The 17,025-nt window shown below is 32.1% G+C and overlaps 3 protein-coding genes across 7 annotated transcripts in view; 1 reads left to right on the top strand and 2 right to left on the bottom strand.

Annotated features, from left to right (window-relative positions):
• LOC130894988 (probable G-protein coupled receptor CG31760) overlaps window positions 1-17,025 on the bottom strand; it is an 82,399-nt gene that overhangs the window by 38,873 nt on the left and 26,501 nt on the right. Inside the window, exon 1 of one of the 2 annotated variants that reach the window (XM_057802073.1) lies at window positions 9,184-9,355. The exons of the other annotated variant lie outside the window; for it this stretch is intronic. The gene's annotated coding sequence lies outside the window, so the exon portion shown is untranslated. Of the gene's footprint in view, window positions 1-9,183; window positions 9,356-17,025 lie in introns of those variants that run through there. 2 annotated transcript variants of the gene reach the window in all.
• On the bottom strand, window positions 11,261-13,318 carry LOC130894989 (coiled-coil domain-containing protein 186-like). The gene is made up of 2 exons (XM_057802075.1): window positions 12,558-13,318; window positions 11,261-12,475 (listed from the first exon to the last, which is right to left on the bottom strand). Exons 1-2 carry the CDS (start codon window positions 13,239-13,241, stop codon window positions 11,372-11,374), a joined length of 1,788 nt encoding a protein of 595 aa, XP_057658058.1. The 5' UTR covers window positions 13,242-13,318; the 3' UTR covers window positions 11,261-11,371.
• On the top strand, window positions 13,726-16,900 carry LOC130894991 (glyoxylate reductase/hydroxypyruvate reductase-like). Of its 4 annotated transcripts, none has more exons than XM_057802078.1 (7): window positions 13,726-13,923; window positions 14,973-15,111; window positions 15,172-15,293; window positions 15,379-15,568; window positions 16,174-16,340; window positions 16,403-16,693; window positions 16,751-16,900. In XM_057802078.1, exons 2-7 carry the CDS (start codon window positions 15,038-15,040, stop codon window positions 16,864-16,866), a joined length of 960 nt encoding a protein of 319 aa, XP_057658061.1. In that variant the 5' UTR covers window positions 13,726-13,923; window positions 14,973-15,037; the 3' UTR covers window positions 16,867-16,900. The 4 variants fall into 4 exon arrangements, with proteins under 4 accessions (XP_057658061.1, XP_057658062.1, XP_057658063.1 ...); XM_057802079.1 differs by lacking the exon at window positions 13,726-13,923 and adding an exon at window positions 13,973-14,082; XM_057802080.1 differs by lacking the exon at window positions 13,726-13,923 and adding an exon at window positions 14,099-14,185.

The raw sequence follows: 17,025 nt of genomic DNA, 5'->3' as shown, positions 1-17,025 counted from the left end.
GGGAGTGTTCATAAATCAAAACGAACTCTGTAACTGTATTAGAACCTGAGATATAGATCTTTGAATGTAGAAAAATTGCCAAAAACCTACAAAAATCCATAATTCCACATTGAATGTCCGCGCCTAGCTCCTCTCCAACTCAACCGATTCAAGTGTTGAAACATTCAAAAGAAAGAAAGTGTTTCAGCGAGTGTTCATAAATCAAAACGAACTCTGTAACTATATTAGAACCTGAGATATAGATCTTTGAATGTAGAAAAATTGCCAAAAACCTACAAAAATCCATAATTCCACATTGAATGTCCGCGCCTAGCTCCTCTCCAACTCAACCGATTCAAGTGTTCAAACACTCAAAAGAAAGAAAGTGTTTCAGGGAGTGTTCATAAATCAAAACGAACTCTGTAACTGTATTAGAACCTGAGATATAGATCTTTGAATGTAGAAAAATTGCCAAAAACCTACAAAAATCCATAATTCCACATTGAATGTCCGCGCCTAGCTCCTCTCCAACTCAACCGATTCAAGTGTTGAAACATTCAAAAGAAAGAAAGTGTTTCAGCGAGTGTTCATAAATCAAAACGAACTCTGTAACTATATTAGAACCTGAGATATAGATCTTTGAATGTAGAAAAATTGCCAAAAACCTACAAAAATCCATAATTCCACATTGAATGTCCGCGCCTAGCTCCTCTCCAACTCAACCGATTCAAGTGTTCAAACACTCAAAAGAAAGAAAGTGTTTCAGGGAGTGTTCATAAATCAAAACGAACTCTGTAACTGTATTAGAACCTGAGATATAGATCTTTGAATGTAGAAAAATTGCCAAAAACCTACAAAAATCCATAATTCCACATTGAATGTCCGCGCCTAGCTCCTCTCCAACTCAACCGATTCAAGTGTTGAAACATTCAAAAGAAAGAAAGTGTTTCAGCGAGTGTTCATAAATCAAAACGAACTCTGTAACTATATTAGAACCTGAGATATAGATCTTTGAATGTAGAAAAATTGCCAAAAACCTACAAAAATCCATAATTCCACATTGAATGTCCGCGCCTAGCTCCTCTCCAACTCAACCGATTCAAGTGTTGAAACATTCAAAAGAAAGAAAGTGTTTCAGCGAGTGTTCATAAATCAAAACGAACTCTGTAACTATATTAGAACCTGAGATATAGATCTTTGAATGTAGAAAAATTGCCAAAAACCTACAAAAATCCATAATTCCACATTGAATGTCCGCGCCTAGCTCCTCTCCAACTCAACCGATTCAAGTGTTCAAACACTCAAAAGAAAGAAAGTGTTTCAGGGAGTGTTCATAAATCAAAACGAACTCTGTAACTGTATTAGAACCTGAGATATAGATCTTTGAATGTAGAAAAATTGCCAAAAACCTACAAAAATCCATAATTCCACATTGAATGTCCGCGCCTAGCTCCTCTCCAACTCAACCGATTCAAGTGTTGAAACATTCAAAAGAAAGAAAGTGTTTCAGCGAGTGTTCATAAATCAAAACGAACTTTGTAACTATATTAGAACCTGAGATATAGATCTTTGAATGTAGAAAAATTGCCAAAAACCTACAAAAATCCATAATTCCACATTGAATGTCCGCGCCTAGCTCCTCTCCAACTCAACCGATTCAAGTGTTGAAACATTCAAAAGAAAGAAAGTGTTTCAGCGAGTGTTCATAAATCAAAACGAACTCTGTAACTGTATTAGAACCTGAGATATAGATCTTTGAATGTAGAAAAATTGCCAAAAACCTACAAAAATCCATAATTCCACATGGAATGTCCGCGCCTAGCTCCTCTCCAACTCAACCGATTCAAGTGTTGAAACATTCAAAAGAAAGAAAGTGTTTCAGGGAGTGTTCATAAATCAAAACGAACTCTGTAACTGTATTAGAACCTGAGATATAGATCTTTGAATGTAGAAAAATTGCCAAAAACCTACAAAAATCCATAATTCCACATTGAATGTCCGCGCCTAGCTCCTCTCCAACTCAACCGATTCAAGTGTTCAAACACTCAAAAGAAAGAAAGTGTTTCAGGGAGTGTTCATAAATCAAAACGAACTCTGTAACTGTATTAGAACCTGAGATATAGATCTTTGAATGTAGAAAAATTGCCAAAAACCTACAAAAATCCATAATTCCACATTGAATGTCCGCGCCTAGCTCCTCTCCAACTCAACCGATTCAAGTGTTGAAACATTCAAAAGAAAGAAAGTGTTTCAGCGAGTGTTCATAAATCAAAACGAACTCTGTAACTATATTAGAACCTGAGATATAGATCTTTGAATGTAGAAAAATTGCCAAAAACCTACAAAAATCCATAATTCCACATTGAATGTCCGCGCCTAGCTCCTCTCCAACTCAACCGATTCAAGTGTTCAAACACTCAAAAGAAAGAAAGTGTTTCAGGGAGTGTTCATAAATCAAAACGAACTCTGTAACTGTATTAGAACCTGAGATATAGATCTTTGAATGTAGAAAAATTGCCAAAAACCTACAAAAATCCATAATTCCACATTGAATGTCCGCGCCTAGCTCCTCTCCAACTCAACCGATTCAAGTGTTCAAACACTCAAAAGAAAGAAAGTGTTTCAGGGAGTGTTCATAAATCAAAACGAACTCTGTAACTGTATTAGAACCTGAGATATAGATCTTTGAATGTAGAAAAATTGCCAAAAACCTACAAAAATCCATAATTCCACATTGAATGTCCGCGCCTAGCTCCTCTCCAACTCAACCGATTCAAGTGTTCAAACACTCAAAAGAAAGAAAGTGTTTCAGCGAGTGTTCATAAATCAAAACGAACTCTGTAACTATATTAGAACCTGAGATATAGATCTTTGAATGTAGAAAAATTGCCAAAAACCTACAAAAATCCATAATTCCACATTGAATGTCCGCGCCTAGCTCCTCTCCAACTCAACCGATTCAAGTGTTCAAACACTCAAAAGAAAGAAAGTGTTTCAGGGAGTGTTCATAAATCAAAACGAACTCTGTAACTGTATTAGAACCTGAGATATAGATCTTTGAATGTAGAAAAATTGCCAAAAACCTACAAAAATCCATAATTCCACATTGAATGTCCGCGCCTAGCTCCTCTCCAACTCAACCGATTCAAGTGTTCAAACACTCAAAGGAAAGAAAGTGTTTCAGGGAGTGTTCATAAATCAAAACGAACTCTGTAACTGTATTAGAACCTGAGATATAGATCTTTGAATGTAGAAAAATTGCCAAAAACCTACAAAAATCCATAATTCCACATGGAATGTCCGCGCCTAGCTCCTCTCCAACTCAACCGATTCAAGTGTTCAAACACTCAAAAGAAAGAGGGTGTTTCAGCGAGTGTTCATAAATCAAAACGAACTCTGTAACTATATTAGAACCTGAGATATAGATCTTTGAATGTAGAAAAATTGCCAAAAACCTACAAAAATCCATAATTCCACATTGAATGTCCGCGCCTAGCTCCTCTCCAACTCAACCGATTCAAGTGTTCAAACACTCAAAAGAAAGAAAGTGTTTCAGGGAGTGTTCATAAATCAAAACGAACTCTGTAACTGTATTAGAACCTGAGATATAGATCTTTGAATGTAGAAAAATTGCCAAAAACCTACAAAAATCCATAATTCCACATTGAATGTCCGCGCCTAGCTCCTCTCCAACTCAACCGATTCAAGTGTTGAAACATTCAAAAGAAAGAAAGTGTTTCAGCGAGTGTTCATAAATCAAAACGAACTCTGTAACTATATTAGAACCTGAGATATAGATCTTTGAATGTAGAAAAATTGCCAAAAACCTACAAAAATCCATAATTCCACATGGAATGTCCGCGCCTAGCTCCTCTCCAACTCAACCGATTCAAGTGTTCAAACACTCAAAAGAAAGAGGGTGTTTCAGCGAGTGTTCTTAAATCAAAACGAACTCTGTAACTATATTAGAACCTGAGATATAGATCTTTGAATGTAGAAAAATTGCCAAAAACCTACAAAAATCCATAATTCCACATTGAATGTCCGCGCCTAACTCCTCTCCAACTCAACCGATTCAAGTGTTCAAACACTCAAAAGAAAGAAAGTGTTTCAGGGAGTGTTCATAAATCAAAACGAACTCTGTAACTGTATTAGAACCTGAGATATAGATCTTTGAATGTAGAAAAATTGCCAAAAACCTACAAAAATCCATAATTCCACATGGAATGTCCGCGCCTAGCTCCTCTCCAACTCAACCGATTCAAGTGTTCAAACATTCAAAAGAAAGAAAGTGTTTCAGCGAGTGTTCATAAATCAAAACGAACTCTGTAACTATATTAGAACCTGAGATATAGATCTTTGAATGTAGAAAAATTGCCAAAAACCTACAAAAATCCATAACTCCACATTGAATGTCCGCGCCTAGCTCCTCTCCAACTCAACCGATTCAAGTGTTCAAACACTCAAAAGAAAGAAAGTGTTTCAGGGAGTGTTCATAAATCAAAACGAACTCTGTAACTGTATTAGAACCTGAGATATAGATCTTTGAATGTAGAAAAATTGCCAAAAACCTACAAAAATCCATAATTCCACATGGAATGTCCGCGCCTAGCTCCTCTCCAACTCAACCGATTCAAGTGTTCAAACACTCAAAAGAAAGAAAGTGTTTCAGGGAGTGTTCATAAATCAAAACGAACTCTGTAACTGTATTAGAACCTGAGATATAGATCTTTGAATGTAGAAAAATTGCCAAAAACCTACAAAAATCCATAATTCCACATGGAATGTCCGCGCCTAGCTCCTCTCCAACTCAACCGATTCAAGTGTTCAAACACTCAAAAGAAAGAGGGTGTTTCAGCGAGTGTTCTTAAATCAAAACGAACTCTGTAACTATATTAGAACCTGAGATATAGATCTTTGAATGTAGAAAAATTGCCAAAAACCTACAAAAATCCATAATTCCACATTGAATGTCCGCGCCTAACTCCTCTCCAACTCAACCGATTCAAGTGTTCAAACACTCAAAAGAAAGAAAGTGTTTCAGGGAGTGTTCATAAATCAAAACGAACTCTGTAACTGTATTAGAACCTGAGATATAGATCTTTGAATGTAGAAAAATTGCCAAAAACCTACAAAAATCCATAATTCCACATGGAATGTCCGCGCCTAGCTCCTCTCCAACTCAACCGATTCAAGTGTTCAAACACTCAAAAGAAAGAGGGTGTTTCAGCGAGTGTTCTTAAATCAAAACGAACTCTGTAACTATATTAGAACCTGAGATATAGATCTTTGAATGTAGAAAAATTGCCAAAAACCTACAAAAATCCATAATTCCACATTGAATGTCCGCGCCTAACTCCTCTCCAACTCAACCGATTCAAGTGTTCAAACACTCAAAAGAAAGAAAGTGTTTCAGGGAGTGTTCATAAATCAAAACGAACTCTGTAACTGTATTAGAACCTGAGATATAGATCTTTGAATGTAGAAAAATTGCCAAAAACCTACAAAAATCCATAATTCCACATGGAATGTCCGCGCCTAGCTCCTCTCCAACTCAACCGATTTAAGTGTTCAAACACTCAAAAGAAAGAAGGTGTTTCAGCGAGTGTTCATAAATCAAAACGAACTCTGTAACTATATTAGAACCTGAGATATAGATCTTTGAATGTAGAAAAATTGCCAAAAACCTACAAAAATCCATAACTCCACATGGAATGTCCGCGCCTAGCTCCTCTCCAACTCAACCGATTCAAGTGTTCAAAAACTCAAAAGAAAGAAGGTGTTTCATCGAGTGTTCTTAAACCAAAACGAAGTCTCTATCTTGAATAGAACCTGAGATATTGAGGATAGAACGTGTGTATGTGAAAAACCCCCATAAGTAATGTAGAGGGGGAAATCGCATTTGAGTATAACTTGAGAATGGTGAAAATTAGATGAAATCCGACGGTTGATGGCTGATCTGTGCATCAATACCTTTCATTGAAAAAAAAAATTAAGCAAATCGGTTGGGTAGAACGCCTGAACGGACTCGGAATGAAAATCATCAATTTTTTTAATACATAAGATCGATATAAGACAATTTAGTTTAGTCTGAAATTAATAATAGCAAAATAATCGATCAACGTTTTAAAGAATATTTAATTAAATTATTATTCTTCGTATTATTAATCTAAAAAATGATCCCTATAACAAAATTCTTCTCATACTTTCTCAATTTTTTCGTCTTGTCGCTTGTGATGAATAAAATATGAGGTATTTTCGAAACGATACGTTGAAAAATAAATACGTTGGGTGAATTTGAGATAATTTGGACACTGACAATATCGTTATGTTAATTTAATAGAAATATAAACTAATTTTCATTTTATTTGTTTGTATTTAAAAAAGTTTACAACCTAACAAAGAAACACGACATTATATGTAAGTTCATTTAAATGAATTACACTTTAAGGTAAAGATACGGTATACAACAAGTTGCTTGGGGTTAGATCTGGTGAAAATGGTGGATAGTTAACCAATTTCAGTCACGGCGATTACCGAAGTTTGAGAAGGTGTATTGTTCTAATGTAAAAACACTTTCTTTCTCTTCAAATAATCGGAAAACACAATCCAAAAACTTTGCTTCATTCAGAGCAGATTTGCCTTTTCCATTTCACTGTTTTTTTCGTTCCAGGAGTGTATTAGTGGATTTAGGTTTCGTTTACAGTTATTAATCGATTAATTTTTTCGATTAAATTGTCGCGGTTTCAATTTTAGAGCCGTATAGACTATCAGTTCATAGTATTTAACTATTCCTTCATTTGTGTCTTTCAGTTTTTCTTCTATTTTCACATAAATCTTCAAATCGACTCACTTAGACGATTGTCATCCAAAGTGGATGACATTTTAATTGGAATCCCTCAACACATGCTGATATTTTTAGGTTGGAAGCTATTCCCAAACCTAACCTAACCTAACCTAACCTAATCATGTTTTTTTAATTTGGCTTCGTTTTCCTTTTAAATCGAATTTGCTTTGTACCCAAAGTTTTGTGAAAGAATTACGAAGTTATTTTTCGGAAAAAAACGGTATTAACATTTGTTTTGGTATTAAAAACTTTGTCAAGTTGTTTTTCCAAAAAATTCCTCAGCTAATTATGGAAAAGATTTAAGTGTTTTTCATTCATAATCACCTGGACAAGTTTCCGGAGATATGAGCGAAGAGAAAGGAAAACTGCTATATATCGACGATTTTCAAGCAGCTGTCCCATATTTTTTTTTGGAGTTTACTCCTTAAGAATCGATTTGCATACATAAGGGGCCCGGTATGAGAAAAATGTGAGGAGTAAAATCTATCGATGAATGACCTCGTTACGTTTTTGGTGCGCACCCTATGATGCGCAACTTTCTAATTTGTCAGTGTCAACATACTTATATTGCTGTCGTTGTGAAGTTTTATTATCATTGTGTTCCGCTAGAGTGAACTGAAAGTATTTTCAAATAACTATGGCAGAAAGAGGTGTAGATGATATTGCCGGAACATCTAACAAACACGTGGTTGCAAGGTACGTTATAATTCATGATTTATTTGTATGAGCATGTGCAATTTGTATTTATTAAATATTTTAATAATTATCGATGTAGTTCATATAAATATATATTTGAAAACAACACATAAAATTAGATAATCAACCCAATATGAATTATCGAGCGCATCCACATAAAATAGAAATTTTCTAACCTAACCAAAAATTAATTTTTTTTGTCGATGTCTATAAATTCTTCCACGTTATTATGATTTATTTTATAAATAATTTTTAAATATTAACAACTGTAGTCAATAATTCGATAGTATTATCAGAAAAATCGACAATATTTTTTCATTATAATAATGTTTTTATATAATTTTCTTTCGAAAAGTTATTTGTTAGCTTATTTAAATAATTTTCATGTACTATTTATTATTGTATGTAAAAGATTTAGTGACATAATTATCTTTTTATAACCATTTTTGTTAATTATTAAGATAATATTATATTTTAAATAAAAAATTAATTATAATAATTTAAAAAAAATGTTTATAAAAACCTGTTTTTATCAATTTTCTTAAATTTTTATAATTATGCATTTATAAATTTTCAAATTTTTTTTATATTTTTTGACTAGGAAAAAATCTTAACCTCCAAAAAGTCCAGCCGAGAGACAGCGAGCTTACAGATTAAAAAAAAATTAATGAAGGAAGCCCAAAATATTCTGGCAATCAACAAATCTTTTTTAAGTTAAATAAACTCTTTTTGCGTCTGGTTAGACTATCGAACTTAAGGAGTAAACTCCAGTGGTGCGTCGGAGCTGACACACACAATTTTTTTTTTGCATATTGTGAGCAACTAGTGTGAAGCAAGTTTTGCAATACTCAAGTTCTAACTTAAATGATACTAAAACTTCACATCAAAATAAGAAAAGGCAGTGCCAATGTAAAAAAAATGTTGTAGATATAATTAATTAATAAGCGAACTTTTAATGCACCTGGATCAAAATTGATCAAACGTCTCAGTAAGTCGTGTGATTAACACACAGATGGCGTTGCCATTAACAAATCCATGATATTTTCAAAACATTTTCGTGTGTTAATTTATCATTTCTTTTTTTTTTTCACAAAGACAATACACCAAATCACGATGGAGTCGATGGTTAAATTGAACGAAATGCTTCCTCATCCACCCTATAGTACATATTTGGCCCCCAGTGAGTACTGATATCAAAAAAATGATCGTCGGTAAAAGGCAAAAGACAAATCGTTCTATAAGCACAGCATCCAGAAGTTATAGAAGCATTGGAATGATTGTATTGTTGTTGATTGATGTATTAAATCGATTTTCAGTTAATCATATGATTTATTGATTGATTAAGTCAAAAATTGAAAACATAATATGACGAACAATGAAAAAGAATGCTACATGATGAAAATATATTTGAGATTTTATATTTTTGAGTATTTTTAACTGAATTTTTGGAAATCTTACCTTATTTAATGAAAAAAAATGTTAAAATATTTCATTTTTTTTTGTTGTATCTCGAGTGATAATTATAAATATTTTATACGAGTTTATAATATTTTTGTGATTCTAAATGAAATATATTTTCAACTAATTAATTATACGCTTTTTAAAAACGTAAATAAACCAAAAAAAATTCTTTGTACCGATTTAGATAATGATAAACATACAGGGAACATTGTATCACACAAATATCTTGAAACCACCATCCGGTAAATCAAATTAAAGTCATATTCACGATTTATCCATTCATTTAAACACTTTTTTAAAAAGTTTTGTATGAAAAAACTCGCGAAATATCGGAAAATAACCGGGCAGTCGTACAATTTCCACACACCAACTGTTTGAACAGAAACCAGGTTGGAACGGGATCGCTCGCTGAAATTTCCTGAAAAACACGCTTGCGTCTAAAAGGGCAGCTCTCCGAGAAAGATAAAACACATGTTGGTTCGTTCATTCATACATTTTTTGTTTTTGGACTGTTATCAGCTTTAGCCTGTTGAAATTTATCACGAAATTATAGAAAGAAATGTAGAGTAGATATAAATGGTTTATCTCGTTAAAATGATCATCAAATCGTTTCGTATTAAAAAATTTGGGTTGCACGAATGTTTTCCAAGGGAATATATGAAATTAGCTCTAATTTTTTACTAAACAAAATGTTTCATTCTCTTTAAATGTTTGTAATTTATGCTTAAATTATATTGAATTTAAGTTTTTGCATCAGTTTCATCACAAACTTCTATACCTTGATTTTTATAGGTTAAACTAGGTAGTTATGACCGAAATTGGGTTTTATAGGTTAGGTAAGGTTAGTTGGTTAAATTTTCACTCATACTTATTGCCTGTTACCATGTTTTTCTTTCCAATCTGTCGATTGCAGGTTTACTTCAATTTCGTTTATTACTTAATCGTGTTTTCCATATACGTTTAACTGTTTTTTTTTACTAAAAAAATGTTTTATTCGCTTTAAATGTTTGTAATTTATTTCGACTTTTTTTTCCTCCTTTGTATCTTTATGTTTATTTATTTATTCTTTCCTCCCATGCATTTCTTTTACCAATATCTCGATCATGAATAAGACTTTAATATCTAATATTTAAATTACGTAATTATATTTTTTATTCGTAATTTTTTGCAGCCGCCTCTGTCAACTAATGATATTTGTACTCGTTAAACTGTTATGATAAAAAAACTTATTTACTCGTCATCTAACCACCTTACTAGGACTGGACGCAATGAATTTCGCTAGCTAAATACACCACAGGTTTGGATCTCCAGGATTATAACGTTGGTTTTGGAAAGAGCGCGCAGAACACATTCGTTTATAGCAGATAAATAATAAAATAACGTAAATAGGAAGGTTTGCGAAATATTGAAAATTTTATTTCGTATTTCTTTATTATTGTTTAAATTACGTAAATATATATTTTGTTCGTAATTTTTTAGCAGCCGCCCCTATTTAGTAATGATATTCATTTTTTAAATCATTTTTACTTTTCTTTTGTATCATCACTGGTTAAACTACTAAATTCTAAGAGCAAAAGTTTTTTTTTATGATAAAAAAACTTATTTACTCGGCATCTAACCACCTTACTTGGACTGGACGTAATGAATTTCGCTAGTTAAATACACCACAGGTTTGGATCTACAGGATTATAACGTTGGTTTTGGAAAGAGCGCGCAGAACACATTCGTTTATAGCAGATAAATAATAAAATAACGTAAATAGGAAGGTTTGCGAAATATTGAAAATTTTATTTCGTATTTCTTTATTATTGTTTAAATTACGTAATTATATTTTTTGTTCGTAAATTTTTAGAAGCCACCCCTGTCTACTAATGATATTTGTACTCGTTAAACTACGAAGTTTTCTGTTAGGAAAAAAATTATTTATTCGGAATCTAACCACCTTATTTGGACTAGACGCAATGAATTTCTCTAGTTAAACACATCACTGGTTTAGACCGTCAGGATTATAACGTTGGATTTGGAAAAAGCGCGCAGAACACATTTGTTTATACCAGATAAATAATAACATAACGTTAATAGGAAGGTGTGTGTGGATTATTCAACTGATCGACTTTATTGAGTCGATTAGCAAGATTTTATTGAGAAATATAAAAAATTTTCTTTTGTTTTACTTTATTATTATTTAAATCCTAATTTTTTGCAGTGCTGCAACCGTCCCTGTCTACTAACCAAAAGTCGAAATAAGAGAGGGAAAATTTAAAAAAATAAAAAATCGATAAATATATCGTATATTTTTAATTTAAATGACTAGATTAAATGGTTTAACGATAAATATATTCAGTCACAACGAATGAAAAGATCAATTTTTAAATAGGAATATTTAATTTATTTAACTTTAATACTGTCCCTTTTATTCGAAGACTTTTGTTCTCTCATAACGTAATTTTGAAGCAGCTTCGACTTCTTTTGCAATTCAATAACCAAATTATTGACGTGCTCTTCCAAAAAATCGATTTTTTCCGATTTCTTAGCGCTGATTTTCTGCAACTTCACTATATGTTCTATGAGAGTTTGTTGATCGATCGTATGATTATCGTTTAACGAAGAATTCGAACTGCTGTTACTAGTTTTTTCCAAATCTTCGAATTTCTCCAATTTTTTATGATAATGCTGTAATTCTCTATTCACTTCTCTCAACGACATATCGTATTTTCGTTTTATTAAAATATTTTCAGATTTTTGATCTACGGCTTCTTGTTTTAATTGTTCGCAAATTTTCGATTTTTCTGTTAATTTCTCGACCAATTCTTTGTAATTTCGCTTTTCTTCTATTAATTTAGCCGAGCACATCGTCGCTTTAGTTTCCTGTTCTTTAAATTGTCTTTTTAGTAACGTCTGTTCGCAGGTTAGTTGTTGTACTCTCGTTTCCAGGGAAGTAAATTCCGATTGCAATCTTACGTTTTTATCCGTTAATTGTTGAGTGAACAACAATAATTCCGCTTCTCTAGCTCTGCAGGTTTCCATATCACTCTCCAACTCTTGATTCCTTTGTTTTAATAAACTCATTTGTTCGTTACTAGCTGCTAATTGTTCCTGTTCTTGTTTCAACTGGAGTTTCAATTGTTCCAATTGCACTGATTTGGTTTGTAGGTCTACCACGTCTTGTCGTTGTTGATCTGCGCAGCCCCTCAATTCGCTCAACTTCAATTCATTTTCTGATCTGTCTTTTTCTAGTTGTTGGACTTTGAGTGATAGGTGATTGTTTTCTTGTAGCATCTCCTTTTGTTTCGTTTGTAATTTTTCCAATTGTTTTTGTAGTATCGAGATTTGTTCTTCTTTATCTTTTTTTTCGTGTTTTAAGAGAATTAAAGAAGCTTGTTGTTCTTGAACTTGCCTATCCAATAAATGCGCTCTATTTTCTTCAGAATTACGATAAGTTTTCACTTGCTCCTCGGCTTCTCGTTTTACTTGATCTATTATACCAACAGCCTAAATTTCAAAAACAAATTTTGTATTATAATTTAACCTAACCTAATTAAAATTTTCTATTAATTTAGTCATTTACACTCACCTCTTGGTATTTAGAAGTCATATTTTCTAATTTCGCTTGAGTTTCTTTATGAATATCTAATTCCGTTTTCAAATTTGTTTGGGCCCATTTTAATTTACTTTCCAATATCGCAAAGTCCGATTTTTTCTGTTCTAATTCTTGCTGGAGGATTTTATTATCGTAAATCTTGTTATCTAACAGTTGACATATCCTACTTTTTTCTGATACCATCGTTTGTACTTTGTGTTGTAAAATATCTGTTTCGCGTAAAGCGTCGCAAAGTTTTTTTTCTGCTATTTCTTTTTGTTGTTTTTCTTTCAGTACGTTTTTTTCGGATACTGCATATCGTACCACTACAGCTTCTTTTTCTTTGATAGCCGCATTTTTCTTCTTTACAGCGAGATCGAGTTTCATTTCCAAATCTTTGAATGTTTGTTTTAATTCTGAATAATCTTGTTCGAGAGATTTGTATTTAACAGAATTCTGTTCTATCACATTTTGCTGATATGCGATAGTTTCTCGTAATTTTTCAGTAATACTACTTTCTGAATCGTTATTAGAAATGCTGTCTTCAGTACTACTTTCCGAACAATCCGTTCCGCTGGGATATATCACACTATCTTCTGAAAGAACTTTTTCTTTATCATTTTGAGATTCTTCGATTTCTGTTTCCACGGATTGTAAATTTTCTACATCGTTATTCATTCTATAATTATAACAAATATGTTTACAATTTTATTCCCCTGTTTGAAATATTTGACAGGAAATGACAGTGAACGTATGATAACGATTTTTAGATATGTTCGTTTCCACTGCACGTCATGACAATCGAGCGCACTAGACGTACCATAGAATATTAGAAGAATCAATACCATAGATATAATAAATAAAAATAACAAGCTAACCGATTATTTGACCGCGTGTAAGAAAGAGATAAGAGAATCAGAGATTTACACTATTTACGAACGTCTCCACTATAGGTAGTGCTTCTTAAGTGTAATATCTCTTAGAACAATACACCGAGTGGTATTAGAATAGAATCGAAAACAAAAACAGAGCAATTCCACAAATTTATCCGTAGACATAGTAATTCTTACACTATTATTAAGTCTATGAATTTAACAGAATAGTTCTCGAACTAAGTATAAAACATAGAAATATTTTATGTATATAATGTTGCCTACGAACTGGTAATAACATTTCTATTTTTTTAATTAAACAACATAATTTTAACAATCATATTTTATTCATCGACATATTTACGAAAAAACCACAACATGCGGTTTTGTACTCGTGTATCCGTCAGATAATGTTGCGATATTTATAAATATAATTTTAAGTAATAAATTTTGATGTACGATAGAAGAGGGAATAAATTATATTTTATGTGAGTAAGAAATTATCGGTGAGATGTTTTTTTCTATACCAATATTTGATAAAATTCAATCTCTATTTTTATTCTGATTTCTTAAATAGTAAAAATTGTACTTTTTATATAGTGTAATAATCTAAATTGTGACCTGGTTACTGAAATATTGCATAATAGGTATGTTGCATATATTGATATAAATTTCATTTGACTTTGACGTAAACTATAGAATTTTTTTTCATGTTAAACTAGAAGTAAAACAAAAACTATCACGTGAAAGGTATGTTTATACTAAGTAATTAAAAAAGTCTGTAAATAACTCGTAAAAAAGATTTTTTTAAATAGTTTAATTAAAGGTGGGTGTTCGTATTTAATTGGAAAAATGTATCAGAGTCGGAATTACCCAAAATGATTATAGAATGAAAAATTTCAAATTTCTTTTCACGTTTTTATTCTTAGTTTGTTTATTTCTTTATAATAACATACGGGGTATTTTCAAAGTGATTTATAATACAGTCGTCAATCAAAAGTAGTAGTCAATCAAAGTAGTACAAATAAATAAATGAAAACATAAATTTTAATATCATTTCTCATAAAAAAAATTAGATAATGAATTCGGTTTTTATATAGGAATATTTTCAGTTTTAACATCAACGAATATCGTGACGAATGAGTTGAATATTATAATAAATTATTTTATTACATTGACGCGATTAATTAATTATAAAGTTTTGTTAATTATTTAATATGGGTTATAATAAAATTAGTAAGTAATTTAGATTTTACAACGGAATATATGGTTATATATAACGTAATTGTTTTATAAAAATATATTAGAGTTGTTTTTGTAAATATTAAATTAATTGCATGAGGATTTTCATTAAAATTTTGTTATTAATACAGATTTTGTATAACTTTCTATATAAAACATATTTATCTCTATTTCATACGAGGGGAGGTGCAAATTTTTGATGATATGTGATTAAAATCAAAAGTATATAATTTAGACACTTGAAAGATAATTACATCAAGCGATTAGATAACGACGATTATTTATATAATTTAAGGTCTTCAATTGTTTTTTGTCATTGGTTTCACGTCCGCTTTGGGTACAAATTATTGTCCGACCAATATGAAGTCCTTCAAAGTACTAGTAACAAACCCTACAGTGCCAGAAATAGGCATTAAATTACTAACCGACCAAGGGTGAGTGAAATAATACAAAATTTTGAATAATTTCGCATTTAATTTTATTATTTTTTGAAGATGTGAAGTGATTCAAGTCTCGCAAGAAAACAGAGAAGAAATTATTAAACATGCTAAAGGAGTAGACGCATTATTTTGGGCGTCGTGTCTCAGTTTAGATAAAGAAGTTTTAGACGTTGCAGGTAAAATTTCAATATTATTATACAAAAGATAGATGGTAAAATCCACTGTTCTTTTTTTATGACACACCCTATATAAATATTTTAGGTCCACAAATGAAAGCGATAGGTGTAATGTCAGCTGGTTACGATCACATAGATGTGGAAGAAGCTAAAAAACGCGGTATTAAATTAGGTAATACGCCACATCCTTTACATGATGCTGTAGCTGATTTAGCTGTACTATTATTATTAGCTGCAGCTAGAAGAGCCCACGAAGCTCGATTATTAATTGAGAAGTAAGAATTTTCATTATTTTTATTATCAATAATAGTCCATTCAATAACTCCAATTGGGGATTGAAAATTTTGTACAAGGAGGTTCGTTCAAATTTAACTAAAAGTTTATCGATAACTTATAAATTATAAACATAGAATATTATCGTGTTAAAGTACCTCAAATTATATATACGAGGATCGTTACAGAAGTATCTAGCCCAACAAAGAAAATACGAAAATTTTGTTTAATAATTTCGTCATGACAATAAGGGATGTATGACCTTGCCTGCGGAACAGGTTTTGTCCTCTTTTGGAGCCGTTTATTTCCTTATCAATCCATTGTTTTGATTATTATTTTGTTTCGGGTGTAATGTGATGGACCCAAGTTTTTCATCCAGTACCGTTTTGTGGATTTTCTTCAACATTTCTGGAGTCGTCATCTCATTGGGATGCCGTACTATTGGTACGATCCTCGTATGTTTTCGAATGGAATTTTTGGAGACGTTTACCTTCAGTTAAACCATCAACTTTTTGACATAATCTAAAACTTTTTTCATCGTTCTGAACCAAAATGTATAGTTTCAAGGCTAGTTTTTTGAAATTCTTAAAAAGTGCACAATTTTCAGTAACAAATGGATAACTGGAAATTGGAAATGGATGTTGGGGCAAGACGTAACTAATTCCACCGTTGGTGTTATAGGATTGGGAAATATAGGATTGTCGATCGTTAAAAGGCTCCAGGGTTTTAATGTCAAACAATTTTTGTATACCGGGCACAAAGAAAAGAAAGAAGGTAATTATTGGTTTCGGATTGGATTTACCGGTTTCTTTTTGTTAATTTTCCTTCGATTTTAGCGAGAGAAATAGGGGCGAAATTCGTTTCGTTAAACACCCTTTTGGAAGAAAGCGATTTCGTTATAATAGTAGTACCTTTAACCGCCGAAACGAAAGGGATGTGTGACGACGATTTTTTTTCGAAAATGAAAAAAACTGCGGTTTTCGTCAACGTCAGTCGTGGACCAGTTGTGGATCAACCCGCTTTGATTAGAGCTCTTAAAAACGGTCAAATTTTCGCGGCAGGTTTAGATGTTATGACCCCGGAGCCTTTACCTGCAGATCACGAATTAACAACCCTACCAAATGTCGGTAAGTAAATATTCACCCCATCTATCGGATGATTGGTTGATTATTTTCAATTTTTAGTTCTTCTTCCTCATTTGGGTAGTGCTACAAATAACACTAGAGCATCGATGTCTAGTTTAACGGCGGAAAATATTTTAAAAGCATTAGGAGGCGAAGAAATGATCACTCCAATATAACAAATTATTAAAGTTTTTTTTTTTTTAAAAAAAATTTGTTTTATTAAGCCCACTTTGCAAGTTATTGAAAAGCGTGTTTCTATTATCTTGAAAGTTTGTATTAATCTATTGGCGCGTAGCGACGCTACAACGACGTCTGTATTGTTATGTTGGGTGTTT

Source organism: Diorhabda carinulata, chromosome 6, assembly GCF_026250575.1.
Source record: "Diorhabda carinulata isolate Delta chromosome 6, icDioCari1.1, whole genome shotgun sequence".
Taxonomy (NCBI): domain Eukaryota; kingdom Metazoa; phylum Arthropoda; class Insecta; order Coleoptera; family Chrysomelidae; genus Diorhabda; species Diorhabda carinulata.
This window is presented reverse-complemented; position numbering and strand designations above follow the sequence as displayed.

Coding starts and splice junctions, on each gene's coding strand:
- LOC130894989 (XM_057802075.1), bottom strand. CDS start 13,241: ATGAATAACGATGTAGAAAATTTACAATCCGTGGAAACAGAAATCGAA. Junction 12,476..12,557: donor TGACTTCTAAATACCAAGAG/GTGAGTGTAAAT, acceptor TTTGAAATTTAG/GCTGTTGGTATAATAGATCA.
- LOC130894991 (XM_057802077.1), top strand. Junction 15,294..15,378: donor AGAAGTTTTAGACGTTGCAG/GTAAAATTTCAA, acceptor TAAATATTTTAG/GTCCACAAATGAAAGCGATA. Junction 16,694..16,750: donor AACAACCCTACCAAATGTCG/GTAAGTAAATAT, acceptor TTCAATTTTTAG/TTCTTCTTCCTCATTTGGGT.